Source organism: Saccopteryx leptura, chromosome 3 (assembly GCF_036850995.1).
Source record: "Saccopteryx leptura isolate mSacLep1 chromosome 3, mSacLep1_pri_phased_curated, whole genome shotgun sequence".
NCBI lineage: Eukaryota > Metazoa > Chordata > Mammalia > Chiroptera > Emballonuridae > Saccopteryx > Saccopteryx leptura.
Genome location: NC_089505.1, coordinates 343,617,913 through 343,640,238, shown reverse-complemented (window position 1 = coordinate 343,640,238; position 22,326 = coordinate 343,617,913). Strand labels below are relative to the sequence as shown.

At 37.9% G+C, this 22,326-nt stretch overlaps 1 protein-coding gene and 1 non-coding gene across 3 annotated transcripts in view; both read right to left on the bottom strand.

Moving 5' to 3' along the window:
• The window catches only part of OXR1 (oxidation resistance 1), a 507,670-nt gene that overhangs the window by 38,025 nt on the left and 447,319 nt on the right, over nt 1–22,326 (bottom strand). For both annotated transcript variants that reach the window (XM_066379348.1, XM_066379349.1), the window contains 2 exons: nt 18,354–19,099; nt 14,205–14,373 (listed from right to left, as the gene is read on the bottom strand). In XM_066379348.1, the coding sequence (XP_066235445.1) occupies nt 14,205–14,373; nt 18,354–19,099 (915 nt within the window). The remainder of the gene's footprint in view (nt 1–14,204; nt 14,374–18,353; nt 19,100–22,326) is intronic.
• TRNAP-GGG (transfer RNA proline (anticodon GGG)) lies at nt 17,723–17,798 on the bottom strand. The gene has a single exon. It is a non-coding gene; the product is annotated as a tRNA-Pro (tRNA).

Here is a 22,326-nt window from a genome sequence, read left to right as displayed (position 1 = left end):
CCTTTTTCATAAATTATATATATATATATAATGAAGTTCAAGATCCTAATACTAATTATTTACTTCTTAAAAAACATTAGCCAAGGTGCAAGGAAAATAACAAAATGAAAAATTCAATGTAAAAATTAAAATAAAACCAACAGTAATGACAAAAGCTAGATCCTTGTGTTAGTTTTAATTAAAGATATAATATTCAGAAATGCCTCATTTTTTTTGCACTTCGCTTTACTGTGCTTCAGAGATATTTCATTTTTTTTACAAATTGAAGTTTTGTGTCAACCCTGTATTAAGCAAATCTATCGGCATCATTTTTCCAACATCATTTGCTCACTTGATGTCTGTGTCACATTTTGGCAATTCTTGTAGTATCTCAAGTTTTTTCATTATTTTTTTGTTATGCTGATCTGTGATCAGTTATCTTTGACGTTACTATTGTATTGTCTCGTGGTACCATGAAACGTACCCATATAAAAAGAATCTACAAATAACACTGGGGAACAATAATTTTAATTTTCTGCTAAATGAGGTTTTAGAACTGTTTCTATATATTTCTGCATCGCTGATTCCAAATCTGAAATCCGTTTTTTGGTGCATGCTCTAGTTTTTATGCAATTTTAATTTCTTTTTGTTACAGTTAATAGCATGCATTGGTTTTTAAATTGGAGTTAAAGGGATTGAACTCTTGGATTGAACATAACCACAAGGCAATTAATGTTTTACAAACATCACTTTTACGTAATTGTAATTATTTTTAAATATAAAAAATTATTATCTGATAAAAACACTCTCTTATTTTGTTTTAAGATTGAATCATAGCTTCTTCGAGTAGGCGTAAATGTAAGAATAGTCCTGACACCTTCTGTTATGTATGTGGCTATTACACACTTTAATGACAAAAGCGCAATATTTCATCATTTGTGACATGTGCATATATTGCCTATTTTCAAGTTCCCCTTGGCGATCAAGACAAGAATTGGGCTCCTCATATAGTGTGTCATAATTGTGAGGAAATGCTTCATGACTGGACAAAAGGAAAACACAAAGGAATGCCTTTTGGTATCCCCATGGTTTGGTATGAACCTAAGGACCACAACAGTGACAGTTATTTCTGTCCGATCCATACAAAGGGCATCGGCAAGAAAAAACGGCATATGATCGGATATCCTAATATTCCTTCAGCAATACGACCAATCCCACACTCTGAGACACTCCTGGTTCCCATTTTTAATGGTTTTATTTCTTCTAAGGATGAAAAAAGTGAACATGGTGATCAAGTGTATTTTGATAAGATGCATGAGAAAATGGTTGTAGAATCTGAAGAGTCTTCTTCTGATGCCAAGCAGTCATTAACCCCTCAGCAGTTTAGCCAACCCAAATTGAATGACTTAGTAAGAATGACATAAAAATTGTCCTCGACTTTCTGAAGTATGAGGAGCATAACTAGAGCATTTGTGTGGACCTTAAAATGGTAACTTTCCTGCGAGGACAACAGACAGGTTTCACAAAGTATCCTTGCTTTCTGTGTTTGTGGGACAGCCGAGCTCGGGAGAAACACTGGACACAGAAGGAGTGGCCGAAACGTGAAGCTCTGGAAGTAGGGATGCAAAATATTGTGAATGAACCTGTAGTTAATCGAAACAGGATCATTATTCTCCCACTTCATATCAAATTTGGCTTAATGAAGCAGTTTGTTCAGGCTTTGAATAGAGAAAGTGTATGCTTTCAACATATTATTTCTGCTTTTCCTGCCTTGTCGTTCGAGAAGATAAAAGCAGGTGTATTCAATGGACCTCAAATTCAAACCCTCATATGTGACGAAGAATTTGCCAAGAAGATGAATAAGGAGGAGAAAGCAGCATGGCAGTCTTTTGTGGCAGTTACAAAGAACTTCCTTGGCAACAAAAAAGCTATGAACTTCTGGTTCAAAGGATGCTGTTAGCTTTCTGCAACATTGGATGTAACATGAGTGTTAAGATTCACTTTCTGAACTGTCATCTTGATAAGTTTCCCGAAAATCTTGGAGTTGTTCGTGATGAGCAGACTATTGCTGGCGCATCAAACGAGATTATCCTCAACAAGCACACAAACGCAAGAGCTACAAATGCCAATTTTTGCCTAAATAGAATTTAAATAAATTTTGCGCAAATTTTATGATTAAAATAAGTGTTTTAATATGTTCTATTTCAAAATTGTAGACAAATTCTGATACAATCATATCTTTTAGTGTATTAGTGTATTTACTACATTATATAAATTATATTTTTACAAAGATGATCCTCAAGAAGACATTATACTTCATTATGTTAAACTAAATGTTGAAAATTTTACAAGATAAAAACCTAAATGTTTGAACTGCAAAATAACTGTAGCTTACAGAGAATAACTAATGTCAGATTTGAGACCAGCACACTCGAATTAGGTAAGAACAAGTGTTCTTGTGGATGCAACAAACATTTTGTTCCCCAGAGTAATCTGTGTATTTGGACTGCCCCACAGACCAGCCATTCCCCCATCTCTCTCTCTCTCTCTCTCTCTCTTCAGGTCTTCCTATTCCCTGAGACACAATAATATTGAAAGTAGGCCAACTAACCCTCCAATGGCCTCTAAGTACTCAAGTGAAGAGTTGCATGTCTTCCATATTAAATCAAAAGCTGGAAATGATTAAGCTTAGAGATGAAAGTACTGTATATGGAAAGGTAGGCCCCTTGCGCCAAAGATTTATTCAAGTTATCCATGCAGTGGAAAATTCTTGAAGGAATTTAGAAGTGCTACTTCAGTGAACACAATAAGAAAGCGAAACACCCTGATTAATGATATGGAGAAAAGCTTTAGTGTTCTGGTCTAATCCAGACAGAGCAAGACACTTAACTGTCTATAATTCAATGAAGGTTTAGAGATAAGAAAGCTGCAAGAGAAAATCTGAAGCTAGCAGAGGTTGGTTCACGAGGCTTAAGGAAAGAAGCCACCTTCATAACATAAAAGTGCAAAGTGAGACTTTATCCAAATGGCAGAGTGAGTAAAGAAGCTGTCTGCACTCACCACTTTGACCATATTAAAATTACACCCAAATTACTGAACAATCCACCTGTATAACCATCTGAAGACTAGCTGAAGAGAAGTCTTAAGACAAAAGACATAAAGAAGCCACCCTGCAATCACAATGGGTTGGAGGGACAGAGAAGTGGAAAGGGCTGGCCCCTCAGGTGTGGCAGCTGAGAATCCACAGGGCTATCTCGGCTGCAAAGGTCCCTTCTGATGAGTGAGGACTCTCAACCCCGCGCCAGACTCCCCAGCCCAGAGCCCAGAGTGCCACTGCTGGGAAGGGGAGCCCACATTCCACCTGGCTGTGAAGATCAGCAGGGATTCTGTCTTCCTGCTGAGAAGGATGGCTAGGGGAATCCAGGAATCCCCTGAAAGGGGCAAGGCACAAAATCTTGTCTTTCACCTGGGCTCCCGTGGAGGGACGGCAGCTCAGAGGGTGCCAGAGTCATACAGGGAGAAAGTGAGTTGTGTGGCTCAGAGGAGAGGGCTAGAGGGACAGCTACCACTGTCCCGTACTGCCCACAGATGCCACCTTCCCTAGGTCAAGCACTTTCCCCACATGGCAACAGCCTGGGCAACTACACTAGTCCCACCCTGATGCCTCCCAGAGTCCTGCCATACCCAACTCACAAAGCTATGGGCTCTCTCAGAGGCAATCATTGCAGTCTTTCTTAAAAAACTCCTGAGTAATTTCATAATAGCTTTGGGGGTGCCAGAGAAAGCCAGGGAAAAACTGAGTTGTGCAATTCTGGACAGGGGCCGTTTGCCCTGAGTGCCAGACCAGCATCACCATCCCTGTGTTAGGCACATCAACAGCCAAAGGACTGCACTAGCTCCACACTGGGTGAGTCACAGAGGCCCTGCCCTGCCCAGCAGCACTGCGGCGGACTTTGCTGGCAGCAGTCATCTGGGCCTGCGATGCATCTTTCTTACACTCTGCGAGCTCGGGAGAGTGAGAGAGACAAACAGGTATAGAGACTCAGTTGTATGGATTAGGGCAAAACCCACCTTCCTGCACACGAGACAGGCACCACCTTTTTTGTGCTGAGCCCTCCCTTCAAACAGCCACACCTTGGTCTGCTCTACTCAGATGAACTCTGTTGGCTTTACCCTAATGGCCCCAAGGAGCCCGCCCCACTGCCAGGCTCTGCGGGCCCCAGATGGGTGGCAGATGCCCGCAGTATACCCCGAGACTCAGTCGCAGCACTGGAGGCGAGTCTGAATCTTTATTAAGCTGGTGAACACCACTTGCCCTCCCTTGGTGACTGTGAAAACCTCCATCATGTAACCCAAGGTATTTCAGTGGCTGAGCCTAACAGGCGGTCAGCAGATGGTGGCACGTCTTGGGGAGCCTTGGGCACTTTTGCTGACTTACCCTGTGCTCAATCTGATGGCAGCCAGCCTCGGTACACAGCTTGGTCTCTTCCTCGTACACCCAGGCCCAGTCATAGGCAGTGTTTGATACAGACCTACAATGGAATCCCTCCCAAGAGGTCCCAAAACCAACACACTCAGTGGCTGGCTTCAGACCACAACAGAGCATGACCCAAACAGCTACAAGAGTGGTACACTCCAAGGAAGGTCTCAGCAGGTGCCAGACCCTGATGGGGCAAATTCCGCTTTGCGGGGTCAGCTCCTGCAAAGTAGCTCATACACTGTGATTATGGCCAATCCATACAGCCAGCCAACCTGAGGGTCAACCCCAACCACAAACATGCCGACAACAGTCAATGCTTAACTATAGTAAGAGGGCACACATAACCTACAAAAAGGACATTCCTGGGGTACCTGGCTCAGAAGATCAGGGCGATGGAGCCACTTGGCTCCATAGGGCACCTACTACACAATGCCACCCTACCACTACTGGGAGATACAGCAGATCTACCTATTACACATAACAGAGAGAGGCAGCTAAAATAGGGAGACAAAAAAAATACCATGTAAAAGGAAAGAAATCTCGAGGAAAATAAATGAAATGGAGGAAAGCAATCTATCAGATATAGAGTTCAAAACAATGGTTAAAATAATGCTCAAAAACTTAGTGGAACTTCAACAGCATAAAAAGAAAAAAAGGGTCAGAAATGAAGAATATAATAACAAAAATGAAGAACAACAGAAGGAATAAACAGTATACTAAATAAAGCAGAGGATCAAATCAGCAATGTGGAAAAAAAAGGTAGCTGGAAACAAAACAGAAATATATATATATATTTATTTTAACAAGGATAGTTTAAGGCAGTGTTTTTCAACCTCGGTTCCACAAAGTGCTGCCAGGCTGTAAAACAGTTAACCACACACATGTTCTATGAAGATTATAGATCCAATGATCTCAGCCCAACTTGCTTTTATGCTCAGAGTGAGTTCTACCTTAGTTTTTTTCAAATTAATTCTATTTTCACCAGTTCTCAAGTATAAAGAGGTTGAAAACCACTGGTTTATGGGACCTATGAGGCAACATCAAGAAAAAAGCGTTCATATCATAGGGGTACCAGAAAAAGTAGAGAGTGAGGAATCAAGAACCTATCTGAAAAAAATAACAACTGAAAACTTCCCATATCTGGTGAATGAAAAAGACACACATGTTCAAGAACAAAGAGAGTACTTAACTAGATGATCCCAAAGAGGTCAACATCAAGAAACATCATAATAAAACATCAAAGAGTAAAGAGAAAGAGAAAATCTAAAAGCAGAAAGAGAAAAAAAACATAGTTATCTACAACAAAGCTCCCATAAGCCAGTTAGCTGATTTGTCAACAGAAACATTTCAGGCCACAAAAGATTGACATGAAATATCCAAAGTGATGAAAAGCAAGGACCTACATCCAAGTCTCGTCTACTAAGCAAGGCTATTATTCAAAACTGAAAAAGAAACAGAGCTTCCCAAACAAGAAAAAGTTAAGAGTTCATCACCACCAAACAAGTATTACAAGAAATGTTAAAGAGACTTCTTAAAAAAAAAAAATAATAAGGGAGGGAGGGAGAGAGAGAGAAATAAATATTAATAAAATGGCAATAACTACTTACCTATTAATAATCACTTTAAATATAATTGGACTAAATGCTTCAATCAAAAAACAGAGCGTACCTGAATGGATAAGAAAACAAGATCCATATATACTGTATGCACTGTGTACAACAGACCTACTTCAGATCAAAAGACACAGACAGAAAGTAAAGAGATGGAATACAATATTTCATGCAAATGGAAACAAAAAACATCTGCACTAGTTATATTTACATTAGATAAAATAAACTAAAATATAGGCTATCATAAGAAACAAAGGACATTACATATGATAGAGATCAAACCAACAAGAAACTATAACCCTTGTAAACATTTATGCACCTAGAATAGCACTTATATATATAAAGTAAATACTGACAGACATAAAAAGAAAGATTAACAGATATAAGTCCCAGCAGGGGACTTTAACACCACACTGACATAAACGAACAGATCTTACAGACAGAAAATCAACAAGGCAACAGTGGCCTTACATGACACACTAGACCAGATGGATTTAACTGATAGTTTCAGAGCATATCACCTCAAAGCAGCAGGATATACAGTCTTTTCAAGTGCACATGAAACATTTTCCAGGACAGACCACATGTTAGGCACAAGTCACAATAAATTTAAGATTGAAATCATAAAGCACCATGTTGAAACACAAGTATGAAGCTAAAATCAATTACAAGTACAAACTGAAAAATACACAATATATGGAAGCTAAATAACATATTATTAAACAATGAATGGGTTAACAATGAGAATAAGAAAAACCTATCTTTCCTAAAACTACTCAAAACAATTAATGAGAAGGAAAGACTCCCAAGTTCATTTTATGAGGCCAGCATTATCCTAATTCCAAACCCAAAGACACTACAAAGAATAATTATAGGCCAATACCTCTGATGAATACAGATGCAAAAATCCTCAACAAAATATTATCAAACTGGATCCAGCAATACATTAAAAATACCATACACCAAGATCAACTTAGATTTATTCCCAGGATGCAAGATTGATACATTATCCACAAATAATGTGATATACCTCATAAACAAAATGAAGTATAAAAATCACACGATCATATCAACAGATGCAGAAAAAGCTTTTGACAAAATCCAGCACCCATTTATGGCAAAAACTCTCAGCAGAGTGGGAAGAAAGGGAACATACCTCAACATATTAAAGGCCATATATGACAAACACACAACTATCATACTCAGCAGAAAAAAATCTATGAGTTTTCTACATGGCTCACAAAAATTAGGGAGGATCAGGAACCGTGCAGATACTCTAGTACTTTCAGCCCCTTGTATAGTGCATTTTCACCAGTGAAATAAAAGTCGGTTTTGCATCTCATTTGCATAATCAAACAACTTTCTTTGACTTGTTTGCTTTTCTGATGTTATTGTTTAATAAAAAAATCAAATGCTTCTTTTTTTATCGCTTCCTAATCATTTTGAAATATCCCCTAATTTTTGTGAGCAGTATATAAATTCAGGAATAAGATAGGGATGTACACTTTCACCACTTTTATTCAATGTAGTATAGGAATTCCTAGCAACAGCTATCAAAAAAAGAAGAAATAAAAGGCATCCAAACTGAAAAAAAAGTAAAACTGTCATTATTTACAAATAACATGCTACAATGTATAGAGAACCCTAAAGATTCCATCAAAAAACTACTAGAACTCATAAATGAATTCAGTCAAGTAGAAGAATACAAAATAAATATTTAGATATCAATTGCATTTTTATACACCAATAATGAACTATAGGAAAAGGAAATTAAGAAGACAATACCATCAAAAATAAAACACCTAAGCATAAATTTAACCAAGGAGGTAAAAGACATGTACACAAAAAATTATAAGACAATGAAGAAAGAAACTAAAGATACAAATAAAGGCACATACTGTTCTCATGATCAAGAAGAATTAACATCATAAAAATGTCCATACTAACTACAGCAACCTACAGATACAATGCAATCCTTATCAAAATACCACAGGTGTTTTTCACAGAACTAGAAAAAATAATCCAAATATTTATATGAAACCACAGAAGACCCTGAAACCAAACAATCCAACTAAAAAACGAATAGAGGACTTCAAGAGACACTTCTCCAAAGAGGACATATAAATGGCCAACAGACATATGAAGAGATACTCAACGTCACTAATCATCAGAGAAATGCAAATTAAAACCACAATGAGCTTTCAGCTCACACCTTTCGTAAAAGCTATCATTAATAAATCAACATACAAGTGTTGGCTAGGTTCTGGACAAAGAGGAACCCTCACGCATGACTGGTGGGAATGTAGATTGGTGCAGCCACTGTGGAAAACAGCATGGAGTTACCACAAAAATTAAAAATGAAACTGCTTCATAACTCAGCAATTCCACTTTTGATTATATATCCAAAGAAACCCAAAACACTAATTCAAAAGAATATATACTCTCTTATGTGCAGCATTATTTACAACAGCCAAGCTACAGAAACAATCTAATGGATGAGTGGGTAAACAAGCTGTGGTACATATCTACAATGGAATATTACTTTTTCATAAGAAAAAAAAAAAGGATAAAGTCTTACCATTTAAAACAGCATGGAATGAATCTAGAGGATATTACACCAAGTGAAACTGAGAAAAACAAATGCCATGTAATTTCTTTTACATGAGAATCGAAAGAAGAAATGAACAAACCTGTAGATACAGAGAACAAACTCATGGTTCCCAGAAGGGAGGGTGGTTGAGGAACTGGGTAAAAATCGCAAAAGGATTAAGAAGTACAATTTGGCAAATACAAATAGTCATGGAGATGTCAAGTACAGCAAGGATACATAGTCGATAATATTTAAGCCTGACCTGGCAGTGATACCGTGGATAGTGTCGACCTGCAACGCTGAGGACCCAGGTTTGAAACCCCAAGGTGACTAACTTGAGCATGGGCCCACCAGCTTGAGCATGGGGTCGCCGGTTTGAGCATGGGATCATAAACATGACCCCATGGCCACTGGCTTGAGACCAAGGTCATTGGCTTGAGGTCATTGGGTCACTGGGTCAGGTGGTGCCTTCTGTCAAGGCCCATATGAGAAAGCAATCAATGAACAACTAAAGTACTGCAATGAAGAATTGATGTTTCTCATCTCTCTCCCTTCCTGTCTGTCTCTCTTGCTTGCTAAAATAATAATAATAATAATAATACTATTTTAATAACTAGGTATAATGCCAGGTGGGTATTTTGTAAAGCATATGATTGTCTAACCACTATGCTATACACCTGAAACTAATACAAGATAACACTGAATGTCAACTGTAATTGAAAAATAAAAAACTTAAAATATCAAAAAATAAAAGTGCAAGAGGAAGCAGCAACTGATATAGCAAATTATCCAGAAGATCTACCTAAGAAAATTTATGAAGGTGGTTACACTAAGCAATAGATTTTTAATGTACACAAAACAGCCTATTCCAAATAGGACTTTCACAGCCAGAGAGAAGTCATTGCCTGGCTTCAAAGATTCAAAAGACAAAACAAGCCCTGGCCGGCTGGCTCAGTGGTAGAGTGTTGGCCTGGCATGCAGGAGTCCTGGGTTCGATTCCCAGCCAGGGCACACAGGAGAAGCGCCCATCTGCTTCTCCACCCCTCTCCCTCTCCGTCTCTTTCTTCCCCTCCCGCAGCCAAGGCTCCATTGGAGCAAAGTTGGCCCGGGCGCTGAGGATGGTTCTGTGGCCTCTGCCTCAGGCGCTACAATGGCTCTGGTTGCAACAGAGCGACACCCCAGATGGGCAGAGCATCGCCCCCTGGTGGGTGTGCCAGGTGGATCCTGGTCGGGTGCATGCAGGAGTCTGTCTGACTGCCTCCCCGTTTCCAACTTCAGAAAAATACAAAAAAAAAAAAAAAAAAAAGACAAAACAACACTCTACAGTAGCTGGTGATTTAAGCTGAAGTCAATGTTCAATTACCATTCCCGAAACACACTACATCTCTCTGTGCTCTATAAATGGAATAACAAAGCTGGGACAACAGCACATCTGTTCATACCATGGCTTTCTGAAGTTTTTAAGCCCACTGTCAAGACCTACAGCTCAGAAAAAGATTCCTTTCAGTGATAATGCACCTGGTCACCCAAGATCTCTGATGGGAATGTATAAGACTTTTGCTGTTTTCATGCCAGCTTAACACAATATTCATTCTGGGAACTTTAATTTTGCCTTTCAAATCTTATTATTTAAGACACCTTATTTAAGAAATAAGGCTATAGCTGCCATTGATACTGATCCTAACAGATCAGGATAAAGTAAACTGAAAACCTTCTAGAAAGAATTCACCATTCTAGATGGCATGAAGAATATTTGTAATTCATGGGAACAGGTCCAAATATCAACATTAGTAAGAGTTTGGAAGAAGCTGATTTCAACCCTCACGGACGACTTCGAGGAGTTCAGTGGAGGAGGTAACTGCAGATGTGCTGAAACAGCAAGAGAATTAGAATCAGAACTAAAGCCTGAAGATATGACTGAATTGCAACAAGCTCATGATAAAATTTGAGTAGATGAGGAGTTGCTATGTATAAATGAGCAAAGAAAGTGGTTTCCTGAGGTGAAATCTACTCCTGGTGAAGATGCTGTTAAGACTGAAATAACAACAAGAAATTTAGAATAATATTACATAAGCTTAGTTGATAAAGTAATGGCAGGGTTTGAGGGGACTGGGTACCATTTTGGGTAAAATGCTATCAAATAGTATCATATGCTACAGAGAAACTGTTTATGAAAGGAAGAGTCAATTGTGGCAAACTTCACTGTCTTATTTTAAGAAATTTCCATATTAACCTAAACCTTCAGGAACCTGATCAGTCAGCAGCCATCCACACTGTGACAACATCCTCACCAGCAAAAAGATTATGACTCGCTGAAGGCTTAGATGGTTAGCGTTTTTTAATTAAGGTATGTACATTTTAAAATACATAATGCTATTTATACACTTAACAGACTACAGATAGTGTGACATAACTTTTACACGCACTGGGAAACCAAGAAATTTGTGTGACTCACTTTACTGTGACATTCACTTTACTGTGATGGTCTGGAACCAAATCTCCGAGGAATGCCTGTGGTTAAATTTGTCACTGTAGTCATCTTAATATAGCTGGCAAATGTGAAAATCTGGCTCTGTGCCTTTTAGGTACTCAGGAATTATACTAACTCTACCATACTTTTAAATTACTTTAGTCACATCTTGTTGCACACACTGTACTGTATAATGAGTGGGAGGGGTGGAAGAAGAATTTTTATCATTATACCCCCGAAAGCAGCAGTTTTCAGAGCAATATATAAAGACTTTCCAGGTGGCACACAAACACTTAAGACAGTTCTAAGGAAATCAATTTCTTTTTCTTCTTCTCTATGTTACTCTTCATTCATACTAATCTGCTTGAAAAGTGGGATAATGATATCTTACAGAGTCCCTAAATCACTTTTTTCTACTTTATTTAACAACAAACAGCATATCCAAACCTATCCAGAACTCTATATTGGTACATGCCCTAACAAGCTTCCAGGCTGCCCAGAGTTGGTACTAAGACAGATTCTGAAGATTGCGCTATACATTTTCTGTGTATCAGGTGGTTCCTAACTCACTGATTTCTATTAAACTGAAAGAGTTTTCAATGAAGTTGCTCATTGATTATCACTAAACATAATTTTGACATAAGGTGATTAAGTAAATTCAAAATAGAAATAGAAACATGTTTAAAGAATTGAGTGACATTATTATAATACAATTCTGAAGCCTCATGGCTTTTTGTGAAGAAAGTTTTTCAGCACCTAACAGAAAAGAAAGGATGGGAAAAGGCAGAACTGAGGGGCTGAATCCTATCTTACCTTTCAATTGACAACATTTATAAATGGATGGATGACCCATCTATTTTATTAAAGCATTTCTTATACTTTAATTTTTATGTATAAATAATTATAAAAATTTATCACTTATGTTGCTATTAATAACTGTAATAAAATCTAACTTTATTATTCATGTGTTATTAATAACTGTAATAGTAAAATAAACTTTCTTCTATCTTTAGTTAATATTTGGAATAATGTAGTTTTTTTATAGACAATTTTCTCATGGATTTCTGCATGTCTAATGAGTAGAGGTCCTGAGTACCTTTGTTTAGCCTATCTATTCAAGTATGTTAGCACAGAAAAAATAGCATAGCATAGTGTTAGACAGTAGAAATAGTATCCTACTCTGGAGCAAAGAGTAACCATGCTCACTGTATATAGTCATAGGTTAAGTTCCCTAAACTTATGGTTCCTCTTCCATAATATAACCCATGACATATGCATCTGTCACCTGGCCTTCTTTACATCACACTGTAGGATTGAGGCTTAAAGAACTCATGCAAATGTTGGAACTCTGACTACTGCTATTGTTGGGACTCGTGTTTTCTCCCAGCATGCATTAAGCTGAGGCAGACCAACTTGTTAGCTTGTATATAGGGTAAACCTTAGACTCTTTACTATTTTGCCAAGTCACAGAAAATGTTAAAATAAATGTAATGGGCTCTGGCCTATTGACTCATTGCTAGAGCATCGGCCCAGAATATGGAAGTCCTGGGTTTGATTTCTGGTCAGGGCACAGGAGTAATGCCAATCTGTTTCTCCACCCATCCCCTACCCTCTCTCTTTCTCTCTCTCCTCCTCCTGTAACTATGGAGCAAATTTGGCCCCGGGCACTGGCGATGTCTCTATGGCCTCGGCCTCAGGCACTAAAACAGCTCCCTTACTGAGGAACAGAGCTGCAGCCAGCTGGGCGGAGCAGTGCCTGGGAGGGGCTTGCCTGGTGGATCCCAGTCAGGGCACATGTGGGAGTCTGTCTCTACCTCCCTCCTCTCACTTAATAAATTACAAAAATATAGCCCTGGCCGGTTGGCTCAGCGGTAGAGCGTCGGCCTGGCGTGTGGGGGACCCGGGTTCGATTCCCGGCCAGGGCACATAGGAGAAGCACCCATTTGCTTCTCCACCCCCACCCCTCCTTCCTCTCTGTCTCTCTCTTCCCCTCCTGCAGCCAAGGCTCCATTGGAGCAAAGATGGCCCGGGCGCTGGGGATGGCTCCTTGGCCTCTGCCCCAGGCGCTAGAGTGGCTCTGGTCACGGCAGAGTGGCGCCCCAGAGGGGCAGAGCATCGCCCCCTGGTGGGCAAAGCTTCGCCCCTGGTGGGCGTGCCGGGTGGATCCCGGTCGGACGCATGCAGTAGTCTGTCTGACTGTCTCTCCCCGTTTCCAGCTTCAGAAAAATACAAAAAAAAAAAAAAAAAAAAAAAAAAAAATATATATATATATATAAAATAATATAAAATAAATGTAATTTCGGTATGTACACACACATATAAATGTGCAAGTGTATGCACATTTATATGTATTTTTTACAAAGAAATATAAAAACATAGTACCTTATAATAAGATTCTATGAGAAGGTTTCATGGAAATACAAGTTCAAAGAGAAAAAGTAATGATGCAAATTCGTTAAAGAGCACATTCAAGTAGATTTTAAATAAATAATGGAAGAGGGAAAATTGCTATGATGTTTAAATTCTACTAGAGTATTTCAAAAATTAATGTAACAGTTTTAATTAATTTATTTATAATACAGCAATGACAGACAGTCTTCACAATTGCTTAAATTTATAACAAAAAATTGGGTAGGAGATACAAACAATAATTTGAAGACCACATCCTTTTAGAAACTAATTTAGTGCTATGTGTATACTAGGTATTCAGTAAGTATTTGAGGAGATCTTTAAAAAGAGATTATACATCATTACCGGTCATGAGGTAGGGGCTACACCAGTTAGTTTTTGATGAACCTTCTTGCTCTAAGACATTTTAAGTAAGTTTCTTTACTACTAACACTAGGTGTATGTTAACATCTTTTGCATTAAATCACAAAGAATAAGATTAAAAATGGGGTAAACTAAAGAGTATAAAATAAAATAGCTAAAATATTTTGAATAGATTTAATCTCAGGTTTTAATCATACATTGTATGTTTCAAAAATACTTTGGCATTGTTAAGTGGTATACAAAATAATTTTAATTTCAAAGATCTCAATACTGTTTTAAAGTTCTGGTTGTTGTTTTATTTACCTTTCCTGCGGCACAGCAAACCAGTATTCATGTTTCTTATCTCTCTGTGCATACTGCTGCATTGTTGCACTTGCTTGGGATACAAATGTTTTCCTCATTGGTTTTCCAACTCTGAGACACAAGAATTTATGTGACTGATGCCTTCTCTTTTCTTTTAAAACTGCAGAACCTAGAATTGAGACACAGGAGTATTTATTCAATTCTTATACACCATGCTTAATTGATTTAGATTGAATTATGTTTATCCCTAAACTCTTAACTATTACAGAATTATACTTCAATTTGTTGACACCAAGGTGAATTCTCTTAAGTAACTTGTATTTTTTTCTCCATCAAAGGTAGGTATAACAAGACTAAGGAACCAACAGCCACATTATAAACTGAAATTATATCTAAGAGTAGCAGGAAAAAATGTGAAAGCTTCAGGAACTCTTGTTAAATTTTTGTTTGTAACAACCATACTAAAGTAATTACATATACATATACAATTTGCTGCACATTCTCGATCAGCTCTTTAGAATAATGACTAAATAAGTCTGTAGAACTTCTAAAGTTTACCTTAACATGGAACTACAGACAAAAATTTAGAAGTTTCTAAAGCTTTATTATTATTATTATTATTTTTGTGTTTTTCTGAAGTGAGAAGCGGGAAGGTAGAGAGACAGACTCCCACATGCACCCGACTGTGATCCACCTGGCAAGCCCACTAGGGGGCTATACTCTGCCCACCTGGGGCCATTGCTCCATTGTAACCAGAGCCATCCTCAGCACCCAGGCCAACTTTGCACCAATGGAGCCTTGGCTGCGGGAGGGGAAGAGAGAGATAAAGAGAAAGGAGAGGGGGAAGGTGGAGAAGCAGATGGTTGCTTCTCCTGTGTGCCCAGGCCAGAAATCGAACCCAGGACATCCACATGGCAGGCCAATGCTGTACCACTGAGCCAACTGGCCAGGGTCTTCTAAAGCTTTTACATATATATGTATTAAGGTGTGATAAAAATCATTAACAATATTCTAGAGTCAGCCATCTGTCTGGACGGTCTATTAAGCCTATATTATTGTTAACTCTCCCAATCAGAGATTCTAACATAAGGTGCATTAAGAGTCTAACAATAATACTCAATTTAAGCATCTGGACATTAATTAGCTTATGAAGACAACAGAGTGTGGAGGAAATACTTAGTTACACTCAGGAAATGTGGGTACTAGTCATGGCTTCTTTCTGTGTAACTTTGTGGAAGGCTCATCACCTGAGCGCAAGTATTTACCTATCATTAAAAATGAACTTTTATCACTTTTCCGTTATATTCCAGTTTTATTATATTACAAAAGTCATTAAGAGTCAGAAACTTTGAATAGCTTCCTATTATAGAATCTTAAGTTACTTAAAATTAGTTAAATAGTTACCACAATACTGCCTCCCCCTCACCTGAAAAAGGGAAGAAACCATACTTGTCATTGATGTTAAGTGACACAAAATAATTTTAACCCCAAGGGTCTCCATAATGTTCAGGTAACTAACAGAACATACCTACCAACTCTTCTCCTTCCAGTATTTTGTCATCATAGAGCTTCTCCCCATCAAACTCTGCACCCCAAGGCCAATACAATGAAAGTAGTCTAACACAATATTGGTTTAAACAAAATCCCTTATTTTACCTTTTTCAAAGATTCCAAAACATAAGGTAACTACAGACACAAAAATATCAATAATGATATTCATGCCAGCATTGTTTACAATATCGAAGATAGGAAATATCTTAAGCAAAATATAACACTACATACAGTATAATCTCAATTTTATATAAAAAATAAAAACATGTATAGACACATACTAACAATTTCAAAATTCTATATGTAACACACCAAAGATCAAAGATAAATATACTAAATGTTAATAATAATCATCTCTAGGTGATGAATCCCAGGTAATTTTATATATTTTATAAAAACTCCCTGTTTTTGTCATCTTTCATGAATTCATTAGTTCTGAATAAAGAAAAAAATTACAAAAAATATTCAATCTTTTACAGAATTTGCTTTGAGTAAATGAATTTCTTAACATCTACCGAATATAATCCTTAGGTCTTCAGGGTATCTAAGATGGTAGAAAGAAAATTGAGTATTTTAAAAGCTGAATCAAACTGCTGTGCATTGCTAGTGGAAACAGAAAATAGTGCAGCCACTGTGGAAAAGTTTGGCAGTTCCTCAAAAAATTAAAGACAGCATTAACCATTGAATCTTGCAAATCCACTTTGGGTATATACCCCCAAAATCGAAAGGAGGGCCTCAAACAGATATTTGGACTCCAATGTTCACAGCAGCTTTGCTCACAAAAGCCAAAACATCAAAACAACCAGAGCAATATGTAAAGGAAGTAAGTCACACACAAAGGACAGATGGCTCATGATTCCACTTCTATGAGGTACCGAGAGGAAAGACAAAAATGCAGAGACAAAAAGTAGAATGGTGGTTGTCAGGGGTGGGAAGAGGAGAGTATAGGAATTTTTGTTTAATGGGTAGTTTCAGTTTGGGAAGCTTTGGAAAAGGATGGTGGTGACAGTTGTACAACAAACAATGTGAATGTACTGCCACCAAATTTTACATTTAAAAATGGTTAAATTGGCCAAGTGAGAGAAATAGAGAGACAGGCAGAGTGGGAGAGAGATGAGAAGCATCAACTCACAGCTGCTACACTTTAGTTGTTCATTGATTGCTTTCCAGTATGTACCTTGATTGGGGGAGCTCAAGCTAAGTCAGTGACCTGCCTGCAACCGTGGGCTCTACCCAGCGACCTTGGGCCTCAAGCCAGCGATGATTGGGTCCTGTTCATGACCTCATGCTCAAGCTAGTGACTTCAGGGTTTTGAACCTGGGACCTCAGCATCCCATGTGGACGCTCTGTCCCCTGAGCCACCTCCAGTCAGGCATATTTTATGTGTATTTTAACAGTAAGAAACTTGAATTAAAAAATGAAAAAGAAGCTCATATATAAATTGGATTGGCCTAAAATCAACATTCCAATAGACTATTAGAAATGTTAACTAAGATATCTGAGCTGCAGCCCATTAACATTAAGCAGAAGCACTGTGTATCTGAAAAATTGTTTCTGTAATTTTCATAACTAAACGGCTCCCAAAAACAAAACTTAAAATGAAAGTGTTTTAATTTATCTTTAGTGCTGCTTTTTCTTTTTTTTTTTGTATTTTTTTGTATTTTTCTAAAGCTGGAAACGGGGAGAGACAGTCAGACAGACTCCCGCATGCGCCTGACCGGGATCCACCCGGCACGCCCACCAGGGGGCGACGCTCTGCCTACCAGGGGGTGATGCTCTGCCCCTCCAGGGCGCATCGCTCTGCTGCCACCAGAGCCACTCTAGTGCCTGGGGCAGAGGCCAAGGAGCCATCCCCAACGCCCGGGCCATCTTTGCTCCAATGGAGCTTCAGCTGCAGGAGGGGAAGAGAGAGACAGAGAGAAAGGAGAGGGGGAGGGGTGGAGAGGCAGATGGGCGCCTCTCCTGTGTGCCCTGGCCGGGAATCGAACCTGGGACCTCTGCACCCCAGGCCGACGCTCTACCACTGAGCCAACTGGCCAGGGCCTCTTTAGTGCTGCTTTTTAAAGAAAAACATTTCATCAGACAATGAAGAAACTTCTGGATACATGGGAGAATATAAAAAATGGATTTTTATGCCTAATTGTACTTTTTAAAAAAAAGATGGGATTACAGCTTTGTCGATGACAAATTTCAATTAGGATATTATATATATATATTATATATATAATGAATAAAGACATTTTAATGAGACATTTAATATCAAGAACTAAAAGGGAAAGAAAAAGAGAAATCAAAGGTATTACAGAGCTTATGAGCACTTTCAAGAAATAAATTGTTTAAAAACAGAATGTGGTGCGAGTCGGGAACGTTTAAACATGGTGGGAAAGACGCTTACACAAATAATCCACTAGGAATAAGAAAAGTCAAGATAGTAGAAACCAAAGACTATCCCAGTTGTCCCAGACAGACATCAGTCAAGGGTCACTAGATTACTCTTCAGAGTAGCCTGAAATACAGCAGCTTTTGAATCAGTGAGGACAGAGGGAGATAATATGCAACAGTATGAATGCGATACAGTCTAACATTTACCACACTTACCTTCTATATCGACAGTTGCTGTTTTATGTTTCATTTCTTTTTGTGACACCTGTTGAATATTTTCCCTCTGCTGCTTCGTTTGTTGCATAGTATGGGTTTTCCAGAGTTTCCGTAGCTCTTCTACCTCCGTCTCTGAGTCCTGATTTTGCTCCTTTCCCTGTTTTCCTTTGACGATTTGCTTTTGTTTGAATTCTATTGCTTCCCCACAAGGCATGCTTTCTTTTTCATCCTCTTCTTGGTGTAGTGAATTCTCATTAAGAAAATCCTGGTCTGTATTACCTTTTATATTTATGTTTTCTTTAGGGCCCGATATTTCTTGAATATTATCTGTAGCCTGATCTTCCTTAGCTGCTATTTCAAGATTATTTAAATCAGTTTTAGGAGAAAGAGCCCCAACTTCATTTGCAGAATGTCCAGAAGCAGACTTTAACTGATTGGGAGTGGCAGACTCTGACAGGACTGTCAAACATTCTGCTCCACTCTGAGTGACAGTCTGCACAGATTCTGAGGACGCACGAGACAATCGGCCTTGTCGCAGCTCATCTGAAGAGACAAGCTCCTCCTGTTTAGGAGAGAGTTCTGATTCTGTGAACACGTCTTCAGAAAGAGACTCCTCGGTGCTCCTAGGAGCAGTGCTGGCACTATCATTACCTGCATCACGGATTCTTGAGTCGATTTCATCAGTATTACTTCTTGTCATTTTCTTCAAATGGCAGAAGTCCCTTCCTGATAACTGATCTATCTCTCTGTCAGTAAACAAAATTAAAGTTATTAGATTTTTCAAACTATAGTCTTTTATTGTCTACAAACTTACCACTAAATTAACATTCTAAAAAAAGCATACATTTTTTAACAACATATCAAAATTTCTGATTTATTCATACAGACCAGGTAATAGACAAGCTTTTGCATCAATTGCTTAAGATATGGGAAACATCAATGTAAGATTTCCTAAGTTAATCTACCTGAAGAGATGATGATATAAGTTTTGGGTACAGCTCTAATTCTAAAGTAAAATTTATTCATTGGTAGAATATGAAAAATAAACTTACATAAAATTTTGATTAATATTTAAGTATCTTCATAAAATGACACATTAATTGATATTACACACAAGTACACACACAGTGCTTACTTACATTTAAAGAGATTAAACTAACATATACAGCTCAAATGCACAGCTGAAAACCAACCTCAGGAGAACTGAGACTAAAGTATTTACAGGAATTTTTCAAGCTACCAGAAACTTCTATTAAAACAACTCTAAGAGAACTTGTTTAACTAAAGGGATTTGATATTAGATAGCTGAATGGTTCATAATTACATCTAGATGTCCATGCTAATGGCATCTGTAGATGTAAGCAGTAATGTTTACAAGTTAGATACGTAGTTTAAGTTGTGGAAGAAGGTAGTGCAAATATTTGCAGCATGAAAAAAAACAGAAGCCAGTAATTTAAAATGACAGTTACAAATAGCTGGTGGTAAATGAAAACTGCAAAAACTCTTAGTGGAAAAGGTATTAACATTGATGCAAGTTTGAAAATAAAAAAGACAGAAAAAGTAATTCAACACAAAAATAATTGGCTATGGGTGGTGAGAAACTCAGTTAACCTAACTTTTGGTAGTTTTCAATTTTCTAATAATAAGTATGTATAATATTTATAACTAGAACAATAAAAATTTATTTTTACAAAAACCATTAATGAGTTGAAGTCCGGTTCATATCTCTGTTTCTCTAGTGTGATTTGCTTTGAAGAAACACAAGCATCTAACTAGTGCTATAAAATATGTAACAACAGTGCCATCTACTGGTGATTCACTCAAACTGCATACAGGGTGGGGCAAAAATAGGTCCAGTTGTATAGAAAAAAATACAACAATTAATAAACATTAATACAAGAATAAACTGTTTCATGTACTCCTACCTGCAAACCTACTTTTGCCCTACTCTGTATAAAGGGTCTTGGAACCTGATAAATTTTGAGAAACTGTACATGTACATTTAATAAGACCTTTACATAAAAGATAATTAACAAAACAGGATATATATTTATGTAAGTGCTGTAGCCTTCAAGAGTTAATATGACAAAAGACTAAATATTCATTAATTCAATGATGCTTCTACTGCTCAATATAGTTCCAGAACAATACTTTTAAAATCTACTTGCTCAGCAGTTTAAGACAAAAGAAAGCAAATCAAATCTTATACCTCATTTTTGCCATGTATGACATTACTCTGAAAAACTTGATTTTGTCACAAATATTGTTTTAAATCAGTTCATAAGGGAGAACTGAGTGATATTTCTTTTTGGAGAAATTCTAAAGAAATACTTAGATCAAGTGCATGGTCTTTCCAGGTGATACTGTGAATGATAAAACAGTGATGTCCCAGAGGAAGAGCCCTAGGACATTCTTACAGAACAGTTATGGATCATTCAGCATAGGAGAATCTCAAAACACAAATGAAAACACAGCGCAACAGAAAGTGAATTTTTACCAATGACTGACAGTATATGATTACATATATAATCTTGTTCTCTTTTAATCTAACCCTTCACTCCTTCACCTTTATCTCATCCCTCCACCCACTCCAATAATCCTCAATTACTGAACCTGACTTTGAATGATCGATAAAAATAACTTACACTAGCAGATATCCTAGGAATTATCTGCACCTGTAAAGATGAGTTTACTAATAATATCTACTGAGTGGGAGGTATAATTAAGACTTTTCTTCTGTGTGGCAGAGACAGAGTCAGAGAGAGGGACAGATAGGGACAGATAGGGAAAGACAGGAAGGGAGAGAGATGAGAAACATCAATTCTTCATGGCGGTTCCTTAGTTGTTGTTCACTGATTGACTTCTCATATGTGCCTTGACGGGGGGGGGGGGGGGGGGGGGGCTTCAGCAGACCGAGTAACCCCTTGCTCGAGCCAGAGACCTTGGGCTCAAGCTGGTGAGCCTTGCACAAACCAGATGAGCCCGTGCTCAAGCTGGTGACCTTGGGGCTCAAACCTGGGTCCTCTACATCCCAGTCCAATGCTCTATCCACTGCGCCACCACCTGGTCAGGCTAATTAAGACTTTCTGAATAAAGGAATTTTATTCTCCACAGGTATCCTAATAACTCACGAACTCAGCCTCAAAAGCAAAAATAATTTGCTCTTCTCCTCCTCTGTAATAGTTCTACCCCTCGAGATTAATATTATAAGAGCCTTCATCACCCACTGAACTAATAATACAGGGATATATATCTTAGTTTCGGAGTGAGGCTAGTTTTTAAACTGTCGATAGAATCATGTAGGGAGGAATGCGGAGTTCTTTTCTGTTACATAGCAATTTTCTTCCTTTCTACTTCCTCCTTTCTGTGTATACCTACCTTTTAATATCGCCTTTATTTTTTATTCCTCCCTTTTCTCTCTAGTCATTCCTTTAGCCAAGCACATTCTGTGCAAAGGCTCTGCTGATCTGTAGTCTCACAGTTATGTTACCTGGATCACAATCAGATAACTAAACATTCCCAACCAGTATATTCCAAGGTTCATATTTGTGTAATTTTTGGATCTTCTCCCTTATGTTTTACACTTCTGAGAAAAAAGGATGCAAACATATAAATGAATAAATAAAAAACAAAGCTGCTCTGGCGATAACAATGGCAGGTCTTCGCTCATGTGGCCTCTCCAAATCCCACCCCCAAGAGGCTCTTCTAAGAAAAATTTGAAAGCTACCCTTGATTACTTATATTACCTTAAATTACTTGTATAAATAATTTAGAATTCTGAATGCTATGTCTGAATTTAAAATCTAGTAAACAGTGTAATAAATGAGTATTATGGGTTACTTTTAAATATCCAGTTCTCTGACCAAATATACAAATATTAAGCTAAAGCAACTCCTAACTATTCTAAGTGAATTGAGAATAATCTTTTCAAAACTACATATACTTGTTTCATTATTAATAAAACAAAGAAAGC